Raw genomic sequence first — 27,200 nt, forward strand, 5'->3', positions numbered from 1 at the left:
AGCTTTCTGTGATAATTGAAATATTTTGATTATCGTTCTCTACTCTTTGCAGTAAGCAGAGTGGGAGCAGGAAATTCAGTTTAAGCACATAGCAGCTGCGGACTCAGAAGGCCTCTCAAACTCTTGGATGTCCTGCTACCTCTTTCAGATGACACGTTGACCCTCCTCTTTATGGATAAAGAGTGCTATAATCAAATGCAGATATTATTGACCAGCTTGCGATTTGGGAGCAGTACACCTACATGCTAATGAAGTGCACTGGCTGGGGTAATTTATTGGGTTTCCAGTACACAACCTAGCACCAAAGAACCCGTAAAGACATTCTTAGCAATTAAGATGGTGGTGTTAAATGGCATATGGCAAACATGCCCTCTACATCCTTTTTTCTAGAGGAAGAGGTGTGTGCAGCCAGATGCATTGCCACCTGGCAATTTAAGAACTTACTAGGGTGACTGGTGAAAGTTTATTTAGGGTGTAAATATTTTAAATAGCCTTGGATTCATTAAGCATTTCTTTCTCTAGCAGAGCAGAGAACTTATCTCTTTATTTATATATTAATTTTTGCTCTTGGTCTGCAAAAGTAATTGAATCTATGCTATCTAACTTCTTGCACACTAGAAATCTATACAGATCAATTAAATCAAGGTGAGCTTTAAACATTTCATTTACAAAAAAGTCAACACCAGGAATTTTTTTTTTTTTTCAAAAGTCTCCTTTTATGGCAAGATGACTAGAAAATGAATAGTGCAAATTCAGTTTAAACATAGAAGCCTATGATAAGACGCTTTTTGACTTGTGCTGAAAGTATGTGTATTATTTATCATCCTCAGTATTTTGTTTCTGCTAGTCTTAGCATGTGGCTTTGTTTCATTTAAGTACTATATTGTCTGGGAGGACTGTTTAGGAACAAACTGTACAAGGTAATGAAAATCTCTTTCAATTTTTATTTTAGAAATCAACCTTTCCATGAGAAAAATTATAAAGTGCAAGGAATGCCCAATACAAAATTCCTTGCATTTTGGTAATGTATTTATGAAGAAAAGAATTACTAGAAATAAGAGTTTAGGTAAAATCTTCTATTTTTCTATTGTGTGTTTGCCTTTGTTAGCATAGGTGATGTGTGCCATGAAATGCAACCAGTGTGCAGGAAATTCTGAAGGTAAGATAGCTGTAGGATGGAGACAAGACCTTCAATAGAGTTTTTAAACTGATAGTAAACTGAGTTTTGTCTATTTTTTTTTTCATTCACTAAGAAGCAAAAGTAAATTCATTTTGTAAGCATTTCTTAAAAATCATAAAATAGTCTCTGTAGCACTTGGGCTTCTTACACATTGACAGTTTGATTCTTGGTTTCAAATTTCTGTGTGCTTACGCTTTCTTCCAAAGCACTGAATAATATACTTGCTTTAATTTAGCACTCCTCCAGACTCCTTTTTTTGATTTGCTAATTTTTACTTTAGTACAATCTTTTCTACTTTGGCTTCTGATCACTTGTACACAGTTATTACAGGGAAGTTAAACATCAAAAGTTTGTGTTCTGCTCTTTTTGTAAAGTAAGGTTCTCTCACAGTCTGTTTTGTTTTCTGTATTATGGCTGTCACCTTTAGTTTGCTCACGCTGTGTTTTCTGTTCCATTTCTTGTTTGTCGAGTATCAGGAACTTGGTCTTGTTATCCTAGTGGGGATCTGTGCTGCTGATTAATAGCACAAGGGCCTAAAAATAGGTGGAGTTCAAGTAGGCTGCATTTGCTGATAATAAATTTTTATGCTTTTTATCCAGTGTTCTCAAATGTAATTCTAATCAGGTGACAAAATGACCACTAATACTCACAAAATGAATGAAACATTATATCACTTTGTTAAAGTCATCCTCTGCAGAATGAAAATTTCTTGTGTGTGTAATGGGGAAGGCACAAACGAGTTAATCAGTTTAAATGTTATCTATCTACTGTTATTTTTCTGCCACTGGTGAAAGGCTCCTGCTGAGGGAGGCTGTTGTGAGTGTTGTGAAGAGCACCAGTTGCAAGTGTCTTTCATTCCTTTCCAAAGTGGGAGACTTGCTTGCTTGTCATAATAAGTTTTGGTTTCATTTGCAATTCTGAATTCTATTGAGCAAATGTATGTGTAATGAAGACACCAGTCGTTATTTTATTGCTTAGCTGGAAATATACGTTGTGATACTTATTTGTGTTTTTTCTAAATCCATATGTAAGTTGTAATTATTCTTTCAATGAAGTTTACAGTTATGGTTGTCATTAACTTTCATGTGGAAAGGCAAATACAAGCATCTGCAGGGAACTATCGTACCCTTCGGCATTTTTCTTCAGTACTGCTACAGTTAGGTGCACTGTGCTGTTTTGTAGGATAAATTGTCCTTCCAAAAAGTGATAGACCTCTAGTGCACAATTATAAATATTACATGTTATGCTTTAGATGCAAACTGGCAGTATTAATTAATCCTCAGATGTATCGAAAAGATTATACTCACCTAAAACTTGTGAAGCAATGCATAAGAAAACTGAGCAGTTTTATAGAAGAGCTGGTGGCACAGGTTACGTAGCAAGTATAAAAAGTTTCTGGTCTTGCCCCCTTTTATCACATGCTAATACATTTCCAAAAGTTCCATCACTAGAGCTTAAACTTTGCAAGTTTTGTTCTTCCCAGAAGATTTGTGTGCTTGGGAAAACTGTGGCAGGTCCTTTCAAATGTCTTAATTAGATATATATGTTCATGTATTTGCCCACTGGAAAGGAAAAGTCAGAAATTTTAAAGTAGCTCAAAGAGCAGTAAAACTCTAATATATGAACCATAGATTTTGTTTTCCTTTGGATATACTTTACTGCTTGGATAAATGAAATAATGTTTTGGTTTTTTTTTAATGCTCAAGTTGAAAATATTGTTTGGTGCATAAAGAAAGAAAATTTCATTAGCATGAAAAATGCTGTTAGTTGGATATAATCTGTGCGTGTTTGCATAACTTTCCTCATATGAACACAAAATACCCTACCCTACCTAAATCTCTTTGGCATTTAGATCCCAGAAGTCTATCTCTGAATTTATTGAAAGTAAAAATTGCCGTTCAAAGGCAGAAAGATTAAATACACTGAAACCTGATTTCCAGCCTAGCCTAAATTCTAGTATTTGAATCTTTTATACCTTAGAACTTATTTTATGACTGAAGAAAAGGAAAATAATATTATCTTCACTTTACTGATGATCTAATTGGACTGTAATGAAGATGGTAATGCCTTCTGGCCTGTAAAGTAGTTTATCTTCTGCTGATGGCTTAAAAATGGTTTAACTATTATATGTGGGAAAGGTAATGTACTGAGAAAGTAAGAGAAAAACAGGGAAGCATTTCGGTCTAATAGTGTTGTATCAGATATTAGGAACCAGAAGGCCTAATGCATTAAAATAGAAGAAGAAAAAACCAGTCACCCACTCCCTATATTTAAAAAAAAAAAAAAAAAAAAAAAATAATAATAATAATGTTACCAAGTGTCAGGCTAGACACTTTTTCTGTTCTGCTGGAGTATTTTATGCCATCTGTCTAGACTGTAAGATCTTTAAGGCAAAAAGAGATACACAAGTGGCACATAGACCACTGCTAGGACTGTTAATTGCCTACATTTCAGAACATCTGGCACACATTATATAATACATTTTCTTCTGCCTGTTAAAAGTAGATAATATTTATTTACCTGCCCGTCACTAGGGCTTTGAAGAGTCTCATGGAAGCCAAAACAATAAATGAGCTCTGAAGGGGAATTGATACTTCTCAGACATCACATTCTAGATACAGCCTCTAACTCTAGGTTTTTAAACAGTGCATTGCCTCTCACTGGAAAGGTTTTCTGATGCTCTCTCCCCAAACATCTGCTGATGGCCACTTTCAGAGCCAGAATCCAGGTCTGGACAGAGCTCCCCTGGTGCAAATGGCCAGCCTGATGTTCTTAAAATTTGCATGCTATTGTGGGACGCATTAAATTTCACGCTGGTGATTTTATTGTGCTATCGGTGCCACCTCGGTTGACCAAATGGCAGCTGTCATAAAAGGGGAAGAAAAACATTCCGTCTTCTGTTGCCTGTGTTTCCTTCTGCTGAGCTGAGGAGATATAAAAGAGCCCTTGGAGTATGGAAATTGAAAAGGTCTCAGCTGGAGATGCTTGACAATGTTGCCTTCTACAGAGCAGAAGAACAGGAAACAAAATGGGAGGAAAAAGTTCACTGTGCAGGAATAGCATATACAGAGTTAAGTTTGTACTGGGTCACATAACAGGAATTTATTCTTTTTTCCTTTCTCATTATTTCTCCTGGCTTTGAATATTTCCATTAAAAATGAAACTTCTTCGGTTAGTCATCATAAATTAGTCATCCACCAGTGTTTGAGGTATTGGCCCCAAGTGAACTAGCTTACTACAGTAAAGTACGATTCAGATCCTGTGGAGCCTTTCTCTGTGAACTGGGCAAATGAGCTTGGATGCGGTCTCTGTTTCTTTGTGCTTGGATTCCAGCTGCTCTAACTAGTTATGGAGGGCTTATACATTGCTGTTCTCTATAAGGACCTTACTGTGGAAAGTAACCTGCTGGTGCTGTTTCTTACATCTTTCTGACTGCATGAAACATCCAGATCCTATCTAGCCATATTTATCTGCATGAAGCTGCAGAAGCTATAAAGTCATCCCACGGTGTTTTAGCATATGTTGAAAAATGAAATACTGTCAAACTCCTACTTGAAATAGACTGGAAATAACCTTACATTTTTGCTCCTTCACACTTTTTCTGTAGAGATCATTCAGGGATTCAGATGCAGTGGGGCACAGAAATAGAGAATGAATCTCTCACTTGTCAAACTAAAAATTAACCTTCTGAACTAAGATAGTTTTAGATAACTAGAATCTCTAGTTTCATGCCTACCTTCTGTGTTACACAGTATTAGCGCTTCTTATTGTTCTGTGCAGAATGCATAATTCAGTAACTGATACACAAGTTTATGTTTTGAACAGAGAAATGTCTAGAAAGTTTGTATGAATGAGATCTCATCATTTTTTAAGCTTGATTACTACCAGCATAGACGATGGTCTAAACATGTGCTATTTGTTTTTCTATCATACCAATTCAGTGTATCCAGCAATGAATTTTTATGTTCTGATCAGTAGTATAAATCTGCAAAATAACATTCCCAGAGCCTGTTGCAACAAGTGGGAGTTTGCCATTAATTTTAAGGTGGCAAAATTTCACTGCTATGTGTACAGTTAAAACAACTTCAGAGATGGGAGAAATACTGAATATCAATGCCTCATCATAAACAATTATGAAGCCATCCATCCCGGTTTGAGGATGGTGGGTGCTGTGCTGCTTGAATTTTGTAGTTTAATTATTTTATCTTTTGTGTGTATATATACGTGTGTGTGCGTGTTTGATGGCAGTCTTCTCTACAGACTGATTTCTTACCCCATGATTTTACAGTGATTAAATAGTAATGCAAGGAAGATTAAAGTGTTAATTTCCATTATCCTACTGTTCTTTAAGCAGCCAGCATAAAGTAGGGTAAACCCCGTTAAAACAATTTCAGCTCTAATATTGACTGCAGAAGTACAGAATGAGATTTTACTTTCCCATTGAGTTGAAAGGAGAAAAAAAACAAGCTAAAGTTTCTAAATCATTGCCTTACTTCCACAGATGAACATTTTTAAGTTGGCAGATGAATGTTTCTGGAATCAAAAACCTTAATGCTTCCAGAGGCACTGTTTTGTTAGTTTTCTAAACTGCTTTTTAAATACTGTTTAGGTATACATAACACACACAACAAAAAATATAATCCCAAATACATCGGTTAGAAGCAGACCTGTGAGGAACGTTCTGGATTTTTTCATGTATGCAGTGATTATTTGAATCCATTCCTGGCTATGTTCAGTGGATGACTTTTGGGCTGCAGCTGTCTTGCTGAATATTCATTATGAAATGCTTGTATTTTAAAATAAACCCATTAGATTTGTTTTCATCACACAAACTTGTCTTTCGCTATGTGCCAGTGACCTGGCATGGTGACTGCATCTCTGAGCCTTAGGTCTCCATGGAAAATCTTCATGTTTTAGACTTCTTTTTCTAAGAATATTCAACAATATTTAGATAATTTCAAGTATTTTTGTGAATGGTTCCTAATAAATATAATGCAAAGTTATTTAGCTGTATTCTACCTTCTTTAAAAGCCAAGGTGGGCCTACTTTCTTTTGTGCTAGGCCTCCATCTCTACCATAATACTTGCAGGCAAAATTGTGTGGTTTTCAGTGTGGCGTTATTTCTGATTCATAGAGTTGCTTACAAATAACGGAAGGCATTCTGTGCGACTAAAGCAAAATATAGGGAAGGGAAAGCATATTTCTCCTTTTTCTAGTAAAAAGAAAGGCTAATTCACTTTTCTGTTCCTAGTTAGTTGAGGAACAGTATCTCTTCTGTAATGAAGCAAGAGCACTTCTGCAGTCTGCTTTAAGTCCTGTTCTTGCCCTGAACATTTAGGATCCAGACTTGTTATTTCAAAAATCAGTGAAGGCTTGTCAGTGCCTATACCAGGAACAAGATATTCCCTTGGTGAATGTTGCACTCTCTATTGTGGAAATACAACCACCTGCAACACTGGAAAATGAGGCACATCATAGGAGCAGGCAAGCCAAGGTTACAAAGCCAACAGAACTAGTATCAAGTAGAGACATTCAACAAACCTTAAAACCTCATGAAGAAGTTAAATACAACATACTGCACCTCCTCTTTAGTTCTTCCTTCCTCTTGAGTCCTTGTGTCCTCTGAATCTGTATTTTTCAAAGGTATTCAGATGATTAAGTCTCAACATTTTTTGACATCTCAAAGACATTAGAGGGGTCTCATCTCAGGTAATTAGTAGTACTTAGACAGTTGACATTTACCTCTAAGATCACTAGAGGGAAACCTGCAAGACTAATTGACAGAAATAGGACTTTTATGTCATGGCTCACCTAAATTATTTTAGAAAACAAGGCTGGATTCAGTTTCCTAAAGAAGGGCACCTTGTGTTTCAGGTGCTGTGGGTATTCTGCCTAACCTTCCTGACAGTCCAGACAGGACTGAATCTCCCACAAGTCCTGTACCATAGGCCTCAGTGCTCTGTGGGTATCTTAGTCTGTGGTATCTCAGATGGCACTAGATGCTAATATTTTGGCAACAAATCTCATCCTTATTTTAGCATGAGAATAATAATAATAAAAAAAATCCTACGTATATAATACACATATAATATATACATGTTTAATATATGTATATTCATACATGCGTAACACAGATATATACCTGTAGTTTTCAAAGAAGACAAACATTGATTCTGTTTTGCAAAGTGGATGGCAGTGACTGAAAGTGGGAGAACTAACACGTAGCAGTTAGTAAGATTAGCAGTCATCTTTGATCTGTAATTGCAACTGTTTGGTTAGTGCTTTTATCTGCCATGCCTCCTGCTGATATAGGTGGTATGCATTCAAGAGCTACTCAAGTAAAAACATAATGTACATTATTATTCTTATAAAAAGGGAAGGTAGAAACTAAGCAGAAAATAACAAGAAACAAAAGCAAAGTACTTTTAGCTTCCCTTCATCATAAAGGAAAAGACACACAGGAGGAAAATAGCTTCCATATTTTTAGGCATTTGTGAGTCACCTTAAATCTCTTAGGATATTTTAGTAAAAACTATATTAAAAACGCTTCTATGAAGTAATGAATCACTAAGTTTTTCCTTCTGAGATATTTAACTTTTGTGTTTTCTTTTTTTTTTAAAAACTTCTTCAGGGTATAGAATCAGTTACCCACCTGGGAATGCAAATGTTGTTAAGTGAGCTATGTGGATTGTAAAAAGCAAGAAGACTGGGTAATGTTTTCTGAGGCTGGCCGTTAGAATTCTGCAGTTATGCACTAGACTAGTAGTAGCAATAAAGGTGTTCACACATCTCGAAAGGTAGTGGCTGGGGGGGGATAATCCATCGCCTAAATGCACTGTCCTGCCTATAAGGTCCTTATTGGTAAACTGTTAGGGTCCGTGAGATTAGGCAGGCTATGGAGGTGTGGTGGAGATCTCAGAATAGAGCAGAGTAGAGCAAAGTAATAGCGTTGGCAAAGAACAACAACAAGGGAATCACATCCTTAGAGAAGGTTTTATCAACAGTGCAGGTAAAGGCTTGGGAGCTCTGGAGTGATAAAAGGCTCTAGTACCCAGTTGTTGTTTTGAAAGTGTGCAGACACTTTAATATCTCTTTGTAAATAAAGCATTGCAACGAAAAGCAAGAGTAAATGTGTAGTAATTATATTTTATATGTGTGTTCTACCTTTAACCCAGAATTACATAAATTGCATGCTATTGTATCATTAGATGTCAATGGACAGAGCTGCTGAGTATAAGGAAAGTAAGGATTTTCTGGGAGGTAGGGAACATGCAGGTATGTTCACATACTGTCAGACATGAGCAGCCCTCTCTCATTCCATCACAGTTGTGCCCTGTCCTCACGCTCTGTTTAAATTGGGAAGATGAAGAGCTGGGTTACTCTGATGTAATATTCCAGCAGGCTTGGGCCACTCTGAGAACTATTTTTTCATCGAACCTACACATGTTAACTTCATGGTTTTAGCTATCTAAAATTGTTAGAACTGTTTGTGGTGATTACACAGAAAGTGGTGCAAAGTATTTTTTGTTTTGGCTGTTCTGACATTACATTAACAGCTAAAGGGAAGTTCAATTGACAGACAAAACCTTTTAGCTGTAAAAATCCCAAGGCTATCCTAACCAACTTCCAGCCAAGAGTCTGCCAGTGCATGTTTTTCAACAGCAGAATAACAATACAGCTGATATTCTGTGAACTCCGATTTTTTTTCCATGTGCCCCTCAGTGAAAACATTCCCAGAAATTATACAAAAGGAAGAGAACTGTAGATAAAGTGATTGTTGTTCTGGTCCTTGACCGGATACTCTTCAACTGTCTGCAGGAAACTGAAGCCACCTTCTCTAAAAGGCTAGTACTTGATGTCAATTTGATAGTAAGCTTTAGTCTCATCAAAGCTAAATGAAGAGAACTAGCTGTGTATTGTTTCCTTGTACAGACTAGTGTGTAATAACACATCACTCTTCCATGTTTTGCATTTTTTGACATACCATTAATGAAACAATTTCAGAGCTTTCAGACATTCTTGTAGTCTCACGTTGGTTTGAAAGAACACTTCAAATGAGGTCGCACTGCAAAAAAAAATCATTCATTTACACATTTGGGCATAGTTTTAATATTCTTGTTCCTGTACTTCTGCTGCATGATGTATAGTTTGTAGAACAGAGGATAAAGGTCATGAAGCTTTGTTTTGTTTGGGTGATTTATTGTTGTTTTTTGTGGGTTTTTTTAAGACTTTTATAATTGGGATTTTTTGTAAACACTGTATTGATGTAGAAAACATTGCATACACATTGTTCTTTTCTGTCTGAAGAGTATTAAATTCCGAAACAACACAAGATTAAATTTGTAAGATATTCATCAAATAGGAAGTTTCCAAGAATACTTTTAAAGGTTATGGTTTAGTGTTTTGGCTGAAGTTCAAATCCTGAAGGAAAAAAAATATTTTTTTGAATAATACTGGTTCATTAAAATAATTTAAGAATTCTTAAGAAGGCTCCCATATGAGGTGCCAGACTGATTCTAAACCTCATTGAATATTATGTCTCACAGAATTATGCAAATGCCAGTCAACTTACAATCAACTGTAGACTGAAGACTCATGTCTGGAACTTCATGAAATATTATCACCAAGCATTTTTGGAGGAAAAAAAATAAAACCCAGTCTTGAATTAATGAAACTCTGGAATAGGCTTGCAAACTATCAATGGGATTATTGTAAAACAACTTCTGTTCTCAGGATGCCTGCAAGAAATGAGGCAGCACTCCTGTACAGTCAGTGTAACATGCTATCAGGAAAACTCAGGTCTGTTCTTATCTCTGCCACTGGCTTATCTCTGTACTTTGGACTTTTTATCACTTTTAACTTATCATGCATTACAGACATTTCTGTGAAGGTTATTCTCCACTTCCTTTCTCAGACTCTCTTATTTTCTCCTGTTTCCTCTTTTCTTGTACATTTTTTTCCTTCACTTATTGCATAGTGAAATGTTTACTATTTCCTCTGTAAAACCGTGGTTCTCTCTCCAGTGTTTTCTTTTAAATTTCTACTTCTTACTCTTTCTAAGTTTCTAAGTTTCCTTATCCATCTTCATTCTCTAAAAAAAAAAAAAAAAAAAGCCTCTGAAGTAAATGTTGGTAATCCCTTTATGAAGTTAACATGCCCCATTCTTTTTTCATTGCATAGGCTCTGGGCTAATTACCATTACTAGTGAGAGGCTGGATTCAGCAGGCACAGCCAGCTCTGGAGTTCAGAGCAGCTTTGTGGGGCAGCGGAGGAAGCTGGGAGGTAGTTTCCCATTGCTGAATAGTGATGCGAAAATCCCCATTCCCTTCTCTTTTCTATTATGTCCCTTCTACCTGGTAACTCTGAGGAGCAAAGAACATCCATGACGGGATAGGGAGTGAGCACAGAGGAGGCTGTAATGATGGGAATAAAGATTGCTGCATAAATGCAAGCGGTGAAAGGTATTTGGCTTTTTATAAGACATGCTGTTATGTCGAGATGTGTGGAAATTCAATGAAGTACCTGCATATTTTTGTGGGATATGTTGCCTTCTGTATGGAATTTATTTTCAGCAAACATGATTTGGAGACTTTGAGTGATGCTAAAGAAATGCAGACGTCCTTGACTTCAGTTTTCGACTTAAGTTTAGATGGGAATATGAGAAATATGCAACACTAGCATTCATTTGTTCTCAGAAGTGGATTGTTATCTTCAGGTGGATCATGACACTCTACAACTCCAGTATGCTACACATAACATGCATAGTACAGGCTTTATGAATTGTAACTGCAGTGTAATCATGCTGACTGCAGTTCCTGCTCATCCAAAAGGAATATGATAGAGGATGGACACAAGATTCATACATACTTTTCCCTTACTTTATATATGCCTTATTTTCCCTTTCATTAAAATCAAATTGTTCAATAAGTCAACCTCACAGTAGAAAGAAACAATATGAGCCGAGACTTGAAGAGCAATCTATCACTTCAGTGCAAGTATCTATATAACAAGCCAAGAAAGAATGACAGATACTGCTCCTGAAGCCATACAGAAATTTGTACAGCTTGTCACCTGAGGCTTGGAGGTCTCCTTGCCTGTCTGATACTTGGTGACTTCAGGGCCCTAGCTAGAAATCTTGTCCCCTGCCACACTTTTCAGTCCCCTGCCACCACCCCACCCCACTTCTCAGGGAATATAAACTCAAAAGCTCATGCACTGTAGAGTTCAGTGGCAGGCGAGGAGCTGTTTCACATTCTCTGTTGAAATCCCTCCAGTTTTTGAGAAGAGGTAGAGGGCATTGGCTTTACTTAAATCACCATTAAAAAATACTCCTCAGGAAATGCTTGTTTGCAGTGTACTGAGTGCTTCCCAGTATCTTTATGCAGCTACTTCTTTTCTTTAAGGTTCAAAACATTTCTGTGAGATGTGGAAAAGTTAAATAAAGACATAAAAATATTATTATTTCTATTACAGTGATCATTAGCACTCCACACTTGACCAGATCTCTGTTTTGCCGACCACTTATAAACACATGATAACAATCATAAATTTTAGCATTTAACTAGACAAGACACACAAAATACAGAGGGGAAGTCGTGGTGAAATGATTTGCCCAGGCCAGCAGCAAAAATCAGGACCAAGACTAGAATTCCAGTCTGCTGGATTGTAGTCTGGTAACCTTGCTAGTAGGTTTGGCTTACAAGTAGCTTGGTATCTCCTCTTTATGATATTCAGATATTCAGGGGACCTGCAACATCAACTGTTTGTTAACATCTTTTTTCTTATCTGTTCAATAGAAGTTCTAAAATTTTTATTCTACTGCACAAGATTCACACAGACACTTTGGAGGTTATTATTTACGGAGGAAATATAACAAAGGTAATAAACATGAAAAAAAAAGTAGATATTTGGGCCCTAATTCACAAAGCTGCTCAGATACTTCAATTCCATCAAAATCAGTAGGTGTTAGAGGCTAAGTTAATGAAAGCTGGTGACTATATGGCTATAATATAGTAATGACTTTTAGATACTCTTAATGGTGAAAGGCACCTCAATAAACTCCTGAAGGCATCCAGGCTTCAGATTTTTTTTCCTAAATAAATGAAATTTCTCATTTTCTCAAGGGCAGTTTTTTCTTGTTGTTTAAACAGTTAGATGAACTTCTAGAATCTGGGAGGTTTAGTCGTCTAATGATCTTTCTTTTCTGGAGAGAAAAACTGTCTTTTGTGTACTTTTTAGGAAGGAACCAGAATATGAATTGTGGTGCTACTCCACATGCATCATATTTGTAATGTTTCAGAATTATCTCTAATTTTCTTGTCTTCCTCCCCAAATTGCTTTAATTATTAGTCTTTTTCTTAACTACTTCTCAGATATGTGTCATTATGGTGGCTGCCTCTCAACAGCTAGCCTGGGAAAAAACCATCTCGCTGGTATCACAGGGGAGGCAGAGCTACTTCACGGAGACAATGGCATAATGTATTCTGGGACAGCTGGCTCTAATGCCAGCCTCAGATAGATCAGGGTGAGTCAGAAGTAGTTAGGGCACAATTACTGGTCAAAATCAGGACCATTCACTCGCAGTTCCAGATTTTCTTTGAAATCGGTGTAATTTCACAAAAGGAAGTAGAAGAGGATCATTTTACTCTATAATGAACTTAAACTACCACCTGGAATGAGTTTTGAATCAATACAGGATAGATTTAATTCTTTATCAGCATAAAAAAGTATTGTCCTAAGTCTGCCCCTTGTCATCGTGATGCCCATGTGCATGGCTACATATACCACAAGTGCAACAGGACTTGAACAAAGGCACAAGGTGCTGCACATTGATTATATGTCAAGAGTTAATTTGTATTGATTGGAACAGCTGAGTTCTTGGTAGCTTTAAAAAAATTTCTGGTACATACACATTTATAAAATTCTTTCATTTTTCTGTGGAAAGGGAAAAGTTTTAGGCATCTTCACGAAGTACTGTTAACTTTGATGTGCTATCAGTATCCTTGTATGACCTATTTCTCATAACTCTGTCCCATACTAGAGAATGCTGGAGCTTCATTCACAATTCACACTCCCAGGGTGAATTATATAGATAAATCATGGTGCCACAGTCCATTGAATTTTACCTAATATTATTCTTTTTCCTTCAAGAACTTTAAGAGACTATGACTTTCTGCACTGACTTTCATTATTTTTCTCCAACACATGAATAATTAATTTGGATTACTCTGGACTGTTTAAACTCTTTATTAAAGAAATTGCCAAGTGTATGTAATAGTGTTGCTTTCATGAGATGAACTCAGATGATTTTGGCACTCTAAATAAACATTATAATGTGCTTCAAAATTGCACAATAAAGGTATGAAGCTGTTTTTTCCAAACACACTCCCAATAATAGCAATAATAGCAATTTAAAGTGTTTTCAGTATCTGGCAGGCTTCAATATGGATACACAGAAATAGACAGTTTTAGAGTACTGTTTGGGTCCTGTCTCGCTGTTTGGAGCTCATCTGTTAAGTGTAGCTCCCATACCCATGTGTGCTCTTGTCCAGATTAGAATTACTTCCCTGCAATAAATGACTGTGGACTATCTCCTTGCACTTCAGACTCCCCTGAGTTATATGATTCTTTTTTTCCTTCCCAAGTTGTTTTTACCAAGTCCACATGATAATTTACCCAGCTCAAATTAACTGTGAAATTGAGATGGAACAAAAAGGAGGGTGATTTTCTAAGAAGAATGAGGAAGGGAAAAGATGGGATCATATGTGACGGGTACTGGTCATACTGCAGCTGTTGGCACAGGCATCATCAGTTAAAAGATGCTGTACTGTTTTCTAAATAAAACGGAACAGAAAAGCCAATCATTCCAAAGAGGTCCTCTGCAAAACATTGTTTCTGCCTTTGAAGTCTGCTCGACAGTGTTGGGAGAGGCACATTATCCCTAAATATTGGGTAATTACTTACTTTTAGAGGCAATATAACTAGATAAGAATTGCTGTGAATTCCGGTTATGTTTTTTTAAGCACCAAGGAGATACACATTAAGAATCTCTGACAAATAATGAAAAGAAAATTTTGGTGCTTGTTAGAGGAAAATGATAAACATATCTCTTTTCCTTCCTTTGATTATGTGAATAATGGGAGTTTTCCCAAAACATGAGCCACAGCTTTAAAGAACTGTTTTAAAAAAAACCCTGTCACTGAATGTGGCTCTTGGAGACTGATTAGCTTCAGATAATGGGACAAAAGCTTCTTTACCATAAGTGTTTTGGAAAGTTTTATCTGAAACAACTATCTTCCAAAGCGCATAACCACCAGACACAGTACCTATTTCCTCTAGCTAATAGTTCATTACTTCTTTGACCCAGTTTGTCTGAACCCTGACTGGAAGAAGGCTAGAATTATGTTATAATTAGGACTTGGAATTCACTCCCATTCTGCATTTTTGTAAAACAAGTATACAGGAATAGACTGACAGTTGATGGGTAAAATGAGGTTGACAGATATAATGATGACAGTAGTTCTTTCACAGAATAAATATGACAGAAGCCGCTGAACTGCAATGCTTGCTGGCCTATGTGCAATAATATTGAGGAAGGCTTTGCTGGCAACATCATACTCTGGTGTACGTAAGCCTCAGTGTTACCTTTTTAGTATCTTACAGCTACGAATAATAATAGAAGGCTTTGTGGGGAAGGATATTCTACAGGCAATAGCAGGTAAAAAAATCAGGCTGTTCGTTGATGTATTTAAACAGCAAAGTGGAATTACTCATTTAGAGTCAATGGTGTTCAGCCCTCAAATTCTCTGCTAAGTGCAAAAAAATTTTGCTTAGTTGCAGTTGTGATTTCAGTGGGTGTTGGGTGATTTCAGTTTACTGCCCAGTAAGAAAATTAATTTTAGCAACTGGTGACCAGGAGAAGGTATTGAATCACAGTTATTAAAGGCCTGGTCTGGGTCTTTATGGCATTTTGTAGAGAGCTTATGAGCACTTCAATGGACATTTTTTAATTTTGAAGGAACAGACCATACATTTTATATTGTAGAGATGATACTTTTGTCTCAGTAAGGGCTACCAACATGGCAAAGGTCTTTTGTTTGGGGCTGTGTTACTTAAACAAAATCAGATTTGACCCCTCCTGCCACAGTCAATGGGTGTGGGTAAAATATTTCAGTCTTGATCCCAAGAAATAATAATTTTAATGTTAGTTTTTAAATGATGTTCTATTTGTTCTCCAATAATGGGTTTATCTGCAAATCTTTTATTTAAATAGAGAGCATCTTAGTGTCCAGTGTAACTGAGTATTAGTGGAGCTACCTGTTTGCCAGGTTATATCTCTGCTCCCCATTTGCCCTGTGAGCTAGTGGTGGTCTCTGCTAAAGAAACAGAGACAGAAAATGTAGCATTGAGAGAATTGTAATTTTTCAGGGGACACAATGCAAGCGCTTTTAATATTTATTGTGAAAAAATTACAAAAAGGCACAGCAAAACACATTGCCTGTATCAACCATGTTCTTTCTGAGCCCTGGGCAGATGCAAATGCTGTTCTGGAGCTTTCCGAGTGATGGCCTTTCTCTGTCTCTTTGCCTCATGAACTATTATTACTGCTCACATCTTCAATTATTCTTAGCAGTGACCTTTCCTTAGTGCTCCCCAGAAGAAAAGCCTTACATCATTGCAATCATGGCATTAGTAATCAGATAAGTTAATAGTATTTTCACCACAAAGCAATTCCTTTCTTTAGTGGTGGACAGGCTCAGGACTAATTACATGCAAAAGAAAAGATGAAACCATTTTTTTTTTCTAAATGCAGAAAGGACAAAGTACAACCCTTACGTAGAGAGAAATAGTATCATACATCACAGCAATTTTGTACTATTTTGCCTATTTAGTGCGTCAATCCATACATGTTGAAGGGCAAGTCATATAAAGAAGGTAACTGAGGCACTAATATGTACTGACATTGAGGCTTCAGGGGCAAATCTTGGCTATAAGTTTAGTACTGACATTTTCCCTTTTTGAATGAAAACTCTTTTCCATGGTGAATTGTTCTGGCTAGGGTCATATTTCAATATACAAAATCAGTGTGTATGAAAAATGATTGAAAGAAGGAGTAATTCTGAGATGAGGAAGTGTTAACACCATATGGTAACACTTATGGGAAATCTTTCCTTACTTTAGTAAGGAAACTTTTCATGTAAGAAATTGCACAGTCCTCCAGTTAACCGCTGCAGGGATTTCTTTTGTCATCTTTATGACTGTTAATTTGGATTACAATAAGGCCTGGATTCCTCACCAGGGATCAGTGCTTCATTGTATTAGGCTTTGTACATGCACACAATTAAAAAAAAAAAAAAATCTGCTCTCAAAAGTTTACAGTATTACAAAAACATCAGGCACCTATTACATTCAAAAAACATAAAAGGTGGAGTAAAGGAAGAAGATCAAAGCTCAGTGCTTATTATACTGTCATGTATTTTTCTTAGCTTCTGTCTTGGGAGAAAGAGCCCCTTTAGTATTATGTGCTCCTTTAATATTATTTTTGACCATATTGATTTACTTTTCTTTCATAGTTAAACTACTATTCCAAGCAGTTGTTGATAAACCATCACAGGTTCTGATGTCCTGATAAAATGCCTTTCTCAATGAAGATTATTCTGGATATCCTGAGAACCCAAGGAGAAAGAGAGAATGTGGCTGAACCTACTCCACTCCTGAAAAGCTCTGAATAGAGGGAGCAAGATGGAGCAAATTCTGCCCCTCTCTTACCTCCTGTCTCTTTACCTCTCTCCTAGTCAACACACCAGAAGGGAGGTAGAGGAGGAATGGGTTGAGTGTGCTAGAAGAAGGGAAGTGGAGGGCACCTATGGGAAAGGGTGAGATTGGAGATCCAGAAATTGCCAGCAATCGATAATGACAAAAAAGTGACAGACATGCTGTTCACCTGCATGAGTAAAAGGAGAGGGCACGGGTAGGAAGGGCAGTGCCTGAGTATGGCATGCACATGCTTGGGAGGGACAGAAAGGGGCGACTGTAGTCTGGTGGTGGAACAATGCTTTCTTGGAGAGTAGAAGAGAATGGGTAGGAGTTAGAAAAAATGCTTCTCAGAAAGAGAATGGAGGAGTTTGGAACAGAAAAAAAAAAGCAAGGGAAAAAGGGGATAAAAATGAAAATTTAAAAATGGGGTCAGGGAATATCCAAATTTATTACCAAAGTGAATGCAAAAATAAAACTAAAGAAACAGTAGTTGATTTTTCACATGCAATTGATAGATTTTGAGTAATGAGTAACGCTTACATTACATGTGTATGTAGACCTATGGCACCTATGCAACCACAGAGTTCGGGAAACTGAGTGGAACTCTGCTTAAAACTGTGGTCAGCTTAAAGTACATTTTTCCCAGCCATTCTTGCATTTTTGTGTAATTCTAGACTTGTTAGGCATACATGTATGGCAGACAGATGAGGATGTGCTGGAGAGATCACAGCTTTAGCAGACTGAGCAAAATTTTCTCTCACCTCTATTAATAAGAGGAATATGTCTCAATCAGATGACTTCTCCATTCAGTTTTCTGCTTGAAAACCATGTTTGACTCTTCCTACTGGTCAGTTCATGTTATCATTTCTTATTGTTGTTGTACACTACCTTGACTTTTTTTTAGTTAGAACTATCCCAGCAGTGTGAGCTGAGCACTTTTAAAATGTCATTCTTGAACCATATTTCTTAATCCTACTATTGGAAAATAAACATGTGTTCTCTATTTAGAGTCATTCACAGCTGGTGTTAAAGACCCAAGGAGTCCCATCAGGGATATCCAATGTTGGCATACCCAGGTGTTTCTTTTTTAGTTTCTCTCATTAGCAGTATTTAGGGGTACTTACCCTTCAAGGTCTCCTTACTAGATAGGAACTAGATCTGGAAAAAGCAGGTAAGTGTGGAGTGAGCTTTCACTCTAGACTGTTAAAAATGCTAATATTTAATCATTGACATATTTTGATTAAAGAAACACATACTGGTTAAAATGTTGTGATGAGGTGAGGTTGTTATTGTCTGCAAATGTGAAGAGACATTAGGTGCTCATGCTACTGTGTTGGGTGAAGAGTATGAAAGGAAGAGGTAGAGAACCCTCAACAACAGAAAGGATTTAGGAGGTTTGTATTTTCCTAGTAGCTGTTCCTGCCTATTGTTTGTTTCTTGTTTCCATGATTATAAGACAATTTTTGACAAAGAGGGGCTATGGCCTAATTTTTATCTTGGTTAATAAAAATGCTTACAGATTTTGGGCATTCTTAAAAAGATGTGTAATGTTAAAATCATCATGAGTTGGTTAACTGGGGGAAAGGATAGAGAAATTAACATCATCTATTTGATAAGTGGATTTAAAAAAAATATTTTTCTGATAAGTGGATTACTACAGCTTTTCTAGATGAAGTTCAAGTGACTTCAGCTGGTGCCTTGACTGTGGTCACCTTCAGAGGCACCTCTTATAAATCCAAACAAGCAGTATATTCCAGTGTGATTTAAACTTTCCTATTTTGTCTTTAGGAAAGCAGAACTGCTGTATATCTGATGAAAGGAGGAAGGGATTAGTTTTATTAGTGTCTCATGAAAAGAATATCTCAAGAAAGAGATTTAAACTCATATGTCCTGTACTTGCAACAGTATTTTGTGATTATGTTGTGCTGACAGTCTGAGAAACAGTACTGAAGGTGTAGGGTAGAGGGAGAGGAAAGGGAGATAGATAGAGAGAAGATCTTGCGAGGCCCTATGGAATCTCTTTTCCTGGCTAGTTAACAAAGAATGCACTATGTAAATGTACTGTAATATATAGCATAGATACCTACCCTTGTTTTAAGCAGTCATAAAGTTAAAGAACATTGAGAAAATGTGTGTATACATGAGTGGGTTGAATAGAAATGGTCCTCGTACCTGACACAACTTAGTAGAATTGAAGACTACTGAAGTCTGTGTTTGGAAGCAAGGATAAAGTTAGGTATGTATTTATTTATTCTTCTTGACTTGTCTCCGAGAGACCTACTTACCTTCTCATATGGATGTTTACTGTATTGGTTTATATTATGCAGTCAGCCTGGGCTTTTCTGACCTGTAGCAAGCTTTACTCAGGTAAACTCTTATGGAATTCACTGTGGTAAATTAGCAAAAAGATAGTTTATAAATGCATGATTTATGTCAGTAGAAGTTAATGGACATATACCACACTTTTGCAAACCCTTCTATTTAAGAATGTGAAAAAACATATAGTTATCCAAGTATATGGGATAATCCTTACTGCTGTGTTAAATGGATTTTAAATAGCTCCAATATGTGTCAGAGAACTACTTTCCCTATATGACAAGATGTGCAGTGTAGGCTTGTGTGCCTCAGTTACATGGGGAGGGGATGATCAGCTGAACTTCTTGTGGGCGCTGGTGCACCTGTGTGCAAGTCATTGCTCCAACCTTCTTTGTCACTACTGGGATGTAAGGACCATACAAGTGTTAGTGAAGAGGTGAATCTTTAATGTGAAGTAAGTAAGAAACCTGTGTTAAAATTCTAGATTAAGTAAACCAATATATGTGCACCTGGTCAGTTTTCTTCTCCATCAGCTGGTTGAATAGTAATATGGATAATTTGTTACTTCAGGGCTGCTGTACAGAGTAAGATTGGGGGATCAGTATTGGGTGGTTTGGGTTTTTTTGTGGGGTTTGAAGGTATTGCATCAACAGTTTGTGTTTTAGGAGATGATCTTTGGTAGGAGGGTTGTTTGATAGAAAATTAAATGTAATTTGGATCCCATAAAGCATGAACTGAATTAAGTGCTTTTTGGAGACAATACCACTTCTCTCTTCAGTGGTGACTTATTACCACCATTGCTATTAGTAGCTAGAGGATATTTAAAATGAAATATGATGCTTCTTAATGTCATAGCAACAAAAGATAAATTAGTAGTTAAATTAGCATATTGACTGGTTGGGTGACAAATGTATAACAATCAACTCTAGCAATAAGTAACTTGAAACAAAATATTTTTCAAGGGGTTTTGGAGGTCCTTGTCTATTTTAGAGTTAACATAGTTTGCCATGCATTGCCTTTTATTAATTTGCTCTCCAAGACACAAATTTCCAAGGCTAATTGCATCAGATGCCTTGCTGTGGTAAGCATCAAATAACCAACTATTATTAAAAGAGAAACTAAAACATGATAAAATCAGTTTTCTTTTGTGCTTTTCATGGAAAATATATGAGGTGATAAAGGAAAGCGTATCAAGCAAAATCAGAGTGCATTTCAATCGGAGTTCTGTATGGAGGTAGCCTGGATGTTTATTTCTTTGTACCTGAGCATATTCATTTTGTTCATCTTGTACCTGGATTTTTCTGCTTCTGAGAGTATCAGTACACCTGGTGGGTGGCCATGGGCAGCATGTGGCTGTGATCCCAGCTCCCAGGTGCTTCAATCAGCAGGGTCTGGGTGAACCAGTCACTGTTTTAATGTGCCGCTCCACTAGAAACATTTCTGGTTGCAACTTCTCATCTGACACCTTTTGGATCTACAGCACAGCTTCTGCAGGATGGGGAATCAACTACAAACCTGCCTGACTTTCCTCCATCATAGGACACCTTCTGCAGGCCTTCACTGGACATGGACATTTCAGGCTTCTGGTTTTAACTCTTTTGTGATCTCTCAGGAAAACAAGGCAGAGAGATTTAATGGCAGAGGGATTTTTTCCTAACCATAAAAACTTTTCTTTTAGAAGAGAACTTCAGATTTCTGAAAACAGGAATATTGAAGTATACCTTTCATTTGTCTAGTTTATATTAGCATTTGAAGTCTATTACCTTTTTTCTTTTCTGCAAGCATTCCTTTTTTTAAGTGGTTGTTACTATGCTTTTAATTAGAGCTCTTCTGCTGTATACTCTGCGCTGATGTGTTTTGGTCGCTGCCTGTCATCATTCTTGTCTTATGTTCTTTAGGAGTCGATATATAGTTAAGGCATCCTTCTGCTTTGCTGGGTCACTACCAAGGCTGCAAGCAGATATCTTCAGTGAGTTTTCAGACACCTTTTCAGGTCAAGCGGCTGTTACAGTAGACTTGTGTGGAGCACAATTATACACATCTCAAAAATATGTCAGGAACACGTTTGTGGATTGTGTAGATGCATGCTGTTCTACCATACTCTGCAGAAGTTTTCATGGTCTGAAACTTATTCTACCTTTCAAAAGCTACCAAATGTATATCCACAGTTTATTTGTGCACAGGTAAAAGGATGAGAGAACACTTTTATTGGTGTGCATATTGTAGGCTTTCATTATCTGCTTAAGGTTATGTATATGTGGTCTTTGTAGGCAGGTGTGGGAGAGATGTAAGGGACTCTGCTGGTGCTCCAATACGTCTTGAATTCATGTAAATGTGCTTACCTAGCTCAGACCTAGCACTGTGCTAATAAATCCTGCTGAGAGACACAGTATATTAGTTCAGGCTTAATGATGTGCTAATACAGTTACCTGCTGAAAAGCTATGCAGGCATGCATAAGTCACTCTATCCCCCTGAACTTTTCTTTTAGCAGGATTAGGACTCAGGTAATTCATAGGCAGAGAGTCTTGAGCCTTTCGGGGTTTTTTAATAAGAACAGCCTACTTAATCCATTTGACTCTGATGAATAAAGATGCTTGTACTCGGTGCTTCTGTGGAGATACGCACAGCTGGGGAGAGAGGATTTGCTCCTGTGTTTAGATGTGGTGAAGTTCCTGGCTGTTTTTTGATGCAGTGCGAAACTGTTCAAGATCGCTTAATTTCTATAACTCCCCGTGTCCATTTATAAACTTAAAAGGTACTTCCCAGAGAAGCTGAAAGGTTTAATTGTGAAAATGTGTTCTTTAGGGCAGTTTCTGCGTTCAAAATACGGCCTCATTCCTTGGATTTTATCTAGTCCAAGCTCTTTATCTTTGTCAGAAAACAAAGTAAAGAAGCTACTTGTTGGGTTAACAGAGTGCCTGCCCTTAACAGCAGCACGACATTTCACGCTGCTTCTGTACTTGGTCCTTGTGCCTGTCCCCCAGTGTGGAGTGACCAGAGCAGAGGTGCATCTTGCCCACTGGTCTGCTGTCCTCACAAATATCAGCAAGAGTTCATTTTATTTGAAGATAAAGGGAATAATAACTAGTGTCTCATTACCTGGCTAGGTGATACTAGAAACAGGGGAACAAAATACTTCATCTGTGAAGATGTGTATAAGTGGATGAGCTGGGGTTGCCAACCTGGATGCAGTTTCTACAGTGAGGTATGGGGCTGGCGTAGCAGGGCCCCATAAAGCAGCATGTTTTGCAGCCAATTTCCTACTGTAAATGGAAAAAAAACCCTGGGATATTTTTCATAGACCTCTACCCATTTGTCAGCTGTCTGTGGAGGTATCATGGTGTTGGTATGGATGGCTTAATTTCTAAGCCTTTCTCCAAAGAGTTAGTTCTCTTGAGGATCTAGGTGTGGTCTATGGTTGCAGTTACTAAATCCAAGCCTATTTTGAGCAATTTACACCTGATTCCTAGGCTTGTCTCATTGAAGTAGAAATCTCTTTAGGAAACTCCTGATTTCTTGGTGTATACTTTTGTAGTGTATTGCCGCATTACTGTGCTGTGGTATAAAAACATATTCAAAATTGAGAAAATGTACAGTTCCTCAAACTACTAAACGAGAGACATGCATGGAGAAAACTGAACCCTCAGTAGAGGAATGAGGAGGAAGAAAAACATCGGAGGTTATTCTGGACATAACCACTTAGTAAGATGTACTGGCTAACCAGACCTCTTTGCATGTTCTTGACCTTCTGTACTGCCCAATTTAGACTCCAAAGGCCAACCAAATGTCTGACTCTTGCTGAGCATTTAATAGCCTGAGAGGTCTTCAGTCTGCACTAATTATCCACAGTTTGAAACCTGTATTAATTTTTGCATTTCTACTGTGTTTTTAGGCTGCCTGTTTGAAGATGACCTTTGCAAATCTTTTGAGATCTGTGTAAATGGTAAGTCTTCAATGTTTTGTTTGGCTACTGTGTCCTCTGCTGTGTAATTGCTGTGTGGTTGATTCAATAAGCCAAATCTATATATGAATGAGAAGGAGAGCAAAAAGGGGAGAAAAACCAAACCAAAACAAACAAAAGAGAAATCCAAACCAAACTACCAGGTATGACTATTCTGGTCAGCAGTTAGGGGAAACTTAATGGATTTAAAAAATATATAAATATTCTCTCAACCTTGAACAACATAATCTCCTTTTATGAGAAATAGATTGTAATTAAATGAAACACTGAAATATGTTAACATTTAATTTGCCTTAATACAGGGTGCAAATAACTGTTTTGTTATCTTCAGGTTGTTCGTCTTTTCAGAGGAGTATAAGTAATTATCAGTCTCCTTTTCTTCAAAAGGTTGTTATTTTTTATAGTAAGAAAGGTCTCAAAGGAAGAGTACCATTGCTCTTGATTATGCTGCTTCCTTTTTCTGTGATTTTACTTGAACTATGCAGAAGCAGCTTTCTTCGGCTCTCCTTCACAATTTCTTTTCAGTAAGTCAAAAAAGCCAACACAAATGTATGAATGAGTCTAATGGAATAGTAGGAAAGACTTTTTCTGACAATAGGCAAAGATTGTTAAAGTGCTATATGAAATCATTTAAGTTCTGATGAAGGAAGGACCATGTTTAAAGATCGATCTTTTGAAGCAATTACTGTTGTAAAATACGTAGATCAATAATTTGGCTTTTTTAAAATTAAGTATTATATATGAAATTTCTCTTCGTGAATGTATGGCATAAAGAAGTAGTTTTGTTCTCCATCAAACACAGGAGCCAATAATATGGGTCTATTAATTGATAAACTTTATTAATATCCTAATTAAGCATCTAAGATGAAATGAGATTAATTTTCCAGTATTGCTGAACATCAGACAAATGCACACAGGAGAGGAAATAAAAGACAGAACTATGGTTGAGGAGTTGGGAAGAATTAAAATAGGTAGAAGGTTAGAAACAGTGCATTTGTTAACATCTCCAAAGGTAATTCTTGTGTGAAACTGTCATTTGAAGTTTCAATAATTGCAAAAACTCTGCATTGTGAATTTCCTTGACTGACACCAGGAATATTAGTGGCACTTTTCTACAGTGGTACATTTTGCTGACTACCAATGATATTCAGTGCCTAGCTGTAGTCTTCCCCAATGCAAGTATATGTGATGGGGTTTTATAATAGGCCACTATTATATCTGGCAGACAGTGTATAATGAGGAATCTATGCAAGAGATGATAGTAAAGAAATGTATGTACTTTAAACGATAGCAAAAAGTCTTCAAGAGAGATGAAGTAACCTTTATAGGAACATAGCTTCTTGATTTACTTGTTTTCTTAATTGAAGATGTGCTTTCTAAAAACTCAACGTGACTTTCTTTAACATCAAAATTAAACTGTGGAAACTGTATCTTTGAATTCAGAATGGACCTTTTCTGTAGATCTACTCTTATTTTGGCATAACTAACTTAAAGGAAGGTCAATAACAAGCTAGTCAATCAGTGATAGTTCCTAATGGATGATCTTAATTAAAAAAAATACATGCAGGGAATCTGTTAATGTGTTTAAGGTCACTGCAAAGTATTTCTTTTTTTTGTCCATAACTGGACAAATGTTGTCTAGAGTGGGTTTTAAATGCTGTCCTTGAGGCAAGTAAAAATACATCATTCTTGAGAAAATTCACAGGATCTTTGGAAGATCATACTTTGAAGTACTAAAATACCATCAGAATTTACTTTTTATATGTACCAGAAAAGTAGAGGGCCACTTGCTTATGAGCAGTCCTTCCCATTTTTCCTGTCCAAACTGCTTCTGGTTCAACTGTATCTCTGAAGTTCTTCAGAAATCCTGATATATTAAAATACAAGTGCTTTGCTGGATTGAAAGCTCAGGAACTTAAGTCTGTGTAGGTCACCATGCTCAGGAGCAGAGCTTTCTTTGTGTATTGCCAGGTCATGGAAAGGTTTGCCTCCCTTCTTGTCACACAAGTGCATATTTCTGAAGTACATTGTGAGTGTGGGTAAGAAACAGCAGCTACTTTTGGGTAGCATCTTTGAAGCATTTGTGATCTGCAGATCTGAGTCTGACTCCTGCAGGAAGGCTGATAATTTTGATCTTTCTCTTGGCCTCCAGCAAAGGTAACTGAACTGATTGTGTTTTCAAAAATGAAACTGGGTTTGTCTATTGAAGACATAAGTCACAGTATTTGCTATCTCATGTTATGTCATCAGCTGGAGACTTCAGGTACCTGTCATGCATCAGGCTTGTGAAAAGATAACCAAAACACCAATTACTGAGCTGTTTCATAACTTTCAAAGAAATACTATTCTTATTTATTTTGAAGAAGAGATTGAGTGAAAGACTTTGATAAATGTTCATTTGTATAAATAAAAAAGGAAAGTTAAAAGAAATTTCTTTTATTGTTAAAAGCAATGTAATTCATTTGTAAGATCTGATATAAACAGCATAACTGTATCGGTTACATTGCTTACATCTGTTTAGGTCATATGCCATTTTCACAGGGCAAAGAACCTGCTGTAATAATGATTGTTGACTTTTCTGCCACTTTCCTTCATCATATAAATGTCTCTTGGCTTCAGTGATGGGTTCTCACTTATGTTTGTTTAATAGCTCCAGCAGCATTCATGCAATATTAATTTATTTCCATAAACCTTTTATCAGTTTCCTGAGCTGCACTGACTCATCAAGTGGTTAAAAAGGGGACATATTGTGTCATGTTTATTTTAATGGCATAAGGATAAGCCAGGCAAAAAGAGTTCGTTTTCCTGGACTCTTCCTTAGCAAAGCTAGAACTTTGCAGGGTAAAGTGGCTTAAGGGTCATTTATTTCACTTCTGGTACATCATTACTTATTCTACAGTTGGAGGAACTGATATTTTCACCCATCTAAAATGCTTGAAGCTTGCATCTAAAAAGCTTGATATGAAAGGTGGATATGCTTATGAGCTGCAGACCCTAATAGAAAATAATCTGTCATGCTATAAGCTTGGAAATGCTTGCTTCTCAAGAAGTGCTGATAAACTGCTACAGATGCCAAAGGAAGCAAATAACATCATCTTAATTAAACAGGATATATAGAAGGAAAAAGAACAATATAAGAGAGGATTTGAAATGAGGGTATGTGTAGTGGCTCAGCTGTGGGTAAAGAAGGATATGGCATTCACATGTTCACATAAGTTTTGCTGTCTGGGTTAGAAGCTTAAGCAAATGAATTTGCATGTGTGTGTATTTTCATTTTCTTAACCATTATGCCTAGAATGTGTTTGTATGAAAAGGAAAGAAAAAGAAGTGTCAAGAAGGAATTTTTAGACAATCTCTGAGATGGAGGTCCTTCACTTATCCTTGAACACTCCTTGTATTTATATATGAAACCTAGTACAGTTAGATAAGTGGGTATATGTCATGTTCTGTTTTGCATTTTAAGTTATAAGTAAAGCGGTTCATGTAAAACATCAGCTCCTGTAGCTTCCTTGTTGGAAGGCTTAAACAAACTGTCTCCTGAAAGCAGCAAAGCTAGTTCTTATCCTCTCTTATGAAACCATGCTATTGAATTCTGGTAGTGCCACTGGGAAAGACACCATGTGGTATAGATAAAAGCTTTCATTTCAAAATAACCATCCTTTATTGTCCTCATTCCTCCCTTTATTAAACTGTTTGAACTGCTCATTTAGAAGGATGGCATTCTTTCCTTTAGGTTTAATCTCCAGATATTTTGCTTCAGAAAGAAGCTTTGTGCTGTGCTTTATCCATGAGTGGATACCATGATATCTTTCCTCCTTATCAACAGAGCCTTTATAAATCAGGGCAGTTTTATTTATGAAGGATGTTGTGGCTGCAAGCCTCCTTCCTGCATGAAATCATAACAGGGTTCATGCGGACAAGATCAGATTGTAGAAAACAGCTCTGTGAGGCCAACCAAAAAAGTTAATTAAATACAGTCATTGGTG

At 36.9% G+C, this 27,200-nt stretch overlaps 1 protein-coding gene across 1 annotated transcript in view; it reads left to right on the plus strand.

Moving 5' to 3' along the window:
- Positions 1-27,200, plus strand: part of PTPRN2 (protein tyrosine phosphatase receptor type N2) — a 664,689-nt gene that overhangs the window by 47,112 nt on the left and 590,377 nt on the right. Inside the window, 1 exon segment of the mRNA XM_069799855.1 lies at positions 23,146-23,196. Within this exon segment, the coding sequence (XP_069655956.1) occupies positions 23,146-23,196 (51 nt within the window).

This window comes from Haliaeetus albicilla, chromosome 2, assembly GCF_947461875.1.
Source record: "Haliaeetus albicilla chromosome 2, bHalAlb1.1, whole genome shotgun sequence".
Taxonomy (NCBI): Eukaryota; Metazoa; Chordata; class Aves; order Accipitriformes; family Accipitridae; genus Haliaeetus; species Haliaeetus albicilla.